Source organism: Pterocles gutturalis, unplaced genomic scaffold (assembly GCF_000699245.1).
Source record: "Pterocles gutturalis isolate BGI_N339 unplaced genomic scaffold, ASM69924v1 scaffold35183, whole genome shotgun sequence".
In the NCBI taxonomy this organism is placed as follows: domain Eukaryota; kingdom Metazoa; phylum Chordata; class Aves; order Pterocliformes; family Pteroclidae; genus Pterocles; species Pterocles gutturalis.
The window spans coordinates 1-3211 of NW_010121672.1; the positions used below are offsets into that span (position 1 = coordinate 1).

Here is a 3211-nt window from a genome sequence, read left to right on the forward strand (position 1 = left end):
CTCGTGTGGGGATGAGCGGAGCAGGGCCCCAGGCAAACCCGAGCAGCAGAGATTCCTTGTCTGTGTGAAAATCTGGAATAATTCCCGGTCGGTAGGTTAATGATGTGTTTGGTGTTGAGCTGTGGGACGTGGCAGAGCGGATCCGGGTGCGGCGGGGCGGGGGAAAAAAAGTGAATTCCCCAGAGATGGTGGCCAGAGCCACCGCGCATCCTCAGGTCACATCGCTGTGTACAGGGGACCTGTTACAGGGCACATAGCAACAGGACAGGGGGGAACGGTTTGAAGCTGACAGAGGGGAGATGGAAATGAGATGTGAGGAAGAAATGTTTTCCTGTGCGGGGGGTGAGGCAGTGGCCCAGGGTGCCCAGAGAAGCTGTGGATGCCCCATCCCTGGAGGGGTTCAAGGCCAGGCTGGATGAGGCTTTGGGCAACCTGGGCTAGTGGGAGGTGTCCCTGCCCATGGCAGGGGGTGGCACTGGATGGTCTCTAAGGTCCCTTCCAGCCCAAACCATCCTGGGATTCTGTGGTCGCTTCTTACTGCGTTTGAGGGAACACAGTCAAATTGGGTTGGCTTTCAGCCAGAATCAGTTTCTGCGATAGCATCTGACATCAACGTTTAGTTTGTGCCAAGCCGTCTGAAAGCCTTAACGGAATTGACAGGTGAATTATGCAAGTTTAAGTCATTTATAGCAGCTGCTGATAAAAATTGAATTTGTTTTTCAGCTCCCTGATGGAGTAAATATTTCCAAAGAAGCTCGGAGCGCAATATCTCGAGCAGCAAGCGTGTTTGTGCTTTATGCAACTTCATGGTAAGAATTTGTTGCATCAGATAACCAGTGCAGTTGATCAGTTGATTCTAATTCACCTCTCTGCTGGACGTCCTGGAGATTTCTTTTCCAGTGTTTGTTTCCATTTTGTCTGTTCATATAAATAAAACAATCTGTAGTGTAGCCCAATCTACCAGACTGCAGCCCGTGGGGAAGGCAGCTTGGCTCTGTCCACAGAGATGCCGCAACCCCACCAGGGACAAGGGATCCCAGACCGCCACTAGCCTTAGAACATGCCTGCGTGGCCTTTCCCGGCAAAGGCAAGAGCCCTTCCAGGCTGCTCACCACATGGCTGCGTTAGGGCAAGCATAAGCCAGGCTTAGCAGGTCACAGAGGACACGGCGATGTCTTTGGGGTGGCTCAGAAGACGCTGTGCAGGCCATCACTTCTCTGGTGTTAAGTGCACGCATGGCTTTGTGGAATTGTCACCTTACAGCCAATGTTCAGACTTTCGCCTCGCTCCCGGCTGTAGGAAAGGTCTGTGCAAGGAGAAAACTAACGTTGTGGGAAAGCAATGCCACTAGACAAAAGCACAAACAGCCAATGTAAACAAGACGGTATCTTAAATGCTATTAGTAGGTGATTAAAAAAACCCTGAATGTTTAGGAGATGGCTTTTTTTTTTTAAGTTAATTGTGACTTTAATAAACAAGACTAAATTGATGACAGGACCCATTAACCCTATTTTCCTTCTAGCGCAAATAACTTTGCCATGAAGGGGAAGAGGAAAACGCTGAACGCTGGCGATGTTCTCTCTGCCATGGAGGAAATGGAGTTTCAGCGATTTGTAGCCCCTTTGAAAGAATCACTGGAAGGTATCGTCCTCAGTTCATGTCGAGGGAGCCTAAGTAGCACCGAGTCCTGTTTTCCTCGAACGCTGGACAAGCAACACTTACTTGCCTGTCTTGTTTCTCTTCTCTTTGCCCAGCATCCTACACTGCAGTTTGCCTGGGGAATAAGTAATGTGCACCTTTAACAGGACTGGGATAACATTATTGCACAACTGATGAGGATTGAGAAAGTCTCATCTGCTGTCACTCCCCTATTATGTTTATCTAAGGACAGTCCTAGGTGCTGCCTGTAAATGTGAACTCCTGCGTCATTTTCAGCATTTTTCTGCTGAAACTTAACCCGATTTCCTATGGAGCTGGTCAGCACAGCTCAGATAATAGGGTGAGTTGCTGCTATGAGTTCGCTGCTCCCCTTGTAAGCCTGGAGAGCACGTGGACCTTGGACTTCAGCTACCGTACTGTCCGTTCCGTGGAAACACCGGCTCGCAATTTTTCAGTGTTCTCTTTCTTTTTTAGTTTACAGGCGTGAACAGAAAGGAAAGAAAGAAGCAAGGAAAGATAAAGACAAGAAGACAGACTCAGAGGAGCAAGATAAGAGCCGAGAGGAAGAGAATGATGATGATGACGAAAGGATGGAGGAAGAAGAGCAAAATGACGAGGAAGAGGTGGACAACTGAGGTTGCTGATGAGATTTGTGCAGGGGTTGGGTTTTGTTCAGAGGGATATAAACGCTGTAAATCAACCTTGCTGTGTCCCCTCTTGTTTCCAGTAGAGCTTTGTGCTCTTCCTCTGGGGCCTGTCCGTCCCTTTTTGGCTTTGACTTGTACACAAAGGACTTTCTGCTAAAGGTTTTCTCGTGGAAGGACCACTCCTCCCCGTGCGTGGGGGCTCAGCACCCTCCCCAGGCTTGGAAGAGAAGGGAACAGGACTGGGACAGGGCTTTTTATGCTGGATTGGCTCTGAAATAGAGGAAAAAAGAAATGTCAGATGCTCGGTCCAGGAGAAGTTGAGAGACTGTTGAATAAGCTCCTTAAACCAAGTCAGGGGCTGAATCAAATAGATCATTAACCCTTTGTGGGTCAGAATCTCCATGATGATGTCAGGAGGCTTGGAAGCTGAACAATTTAAGCTTTTTATCCAGCGACTTGGTTTTTTTCTGACATTTTCTTGCATTCTGGCTGTGCCTTCTCTTCCTGCTGTAACTGCGACAGTGATACTGTCTTTCAGCCATACCCCTCGTACGCAGCAATGCAGCCCAGCAGCACAGCTGTACCCAGGCCCGTGGTCCACTCTGCTGACTCTCACCCAAATCAACCAAAATCAAGAAACTCCACAACACTGGTGATGTAAACTAAATCCTGAAAGTGCTTCTTTTGTGTCTTTAAAGCCCCGGGAGACCAAGAGGAATTATATTAAAAATCTGAAGCTAAATTAATGGCTAAAATGTGTATGAGGACAACAAAAGGCGGCTGTATCCAGTGGTACGTGTGTTGCCGGTCAGCACTGGACCTGACGGTCTCCCCTCCTTTCCCGAGCTGCAGCTCCTGCAGATGGGTTGGGGATCGCAGCACGTTTGAATGTGGTAGAATAGAGC

General features: G+C 48.7%; 1 protein-coding gene across 1 annotated transcript; it reads left to right on the plus strand.

Moving 5' to 3' along the window:
• Positions 1-729: 729 nt before the first annotated feature.
• POLE3 (polymerase (DNA directed), epsilon 3, accessory subunit) lies at positions 730-2477 on the plus strand. The gene is made up of 3 exons (XM_010077324.1): positions 730-809; positions 1523-1641; positions 2134-2477. The coding sequence occupies exons 2-3, from the start codon at positions 1539-1541 to the stop codon at positions 2292-2294; spliced, it is 264 nt and encodes an 87-aa protein (XP_010075626.1). The 5' UTR covers positions 730-809; positions 1523-1538; the 3' UTR covers positions 2295-2477.
• The last annotated feature ends 734 nt before the right edge of the window (positions 2478-3211 follow it).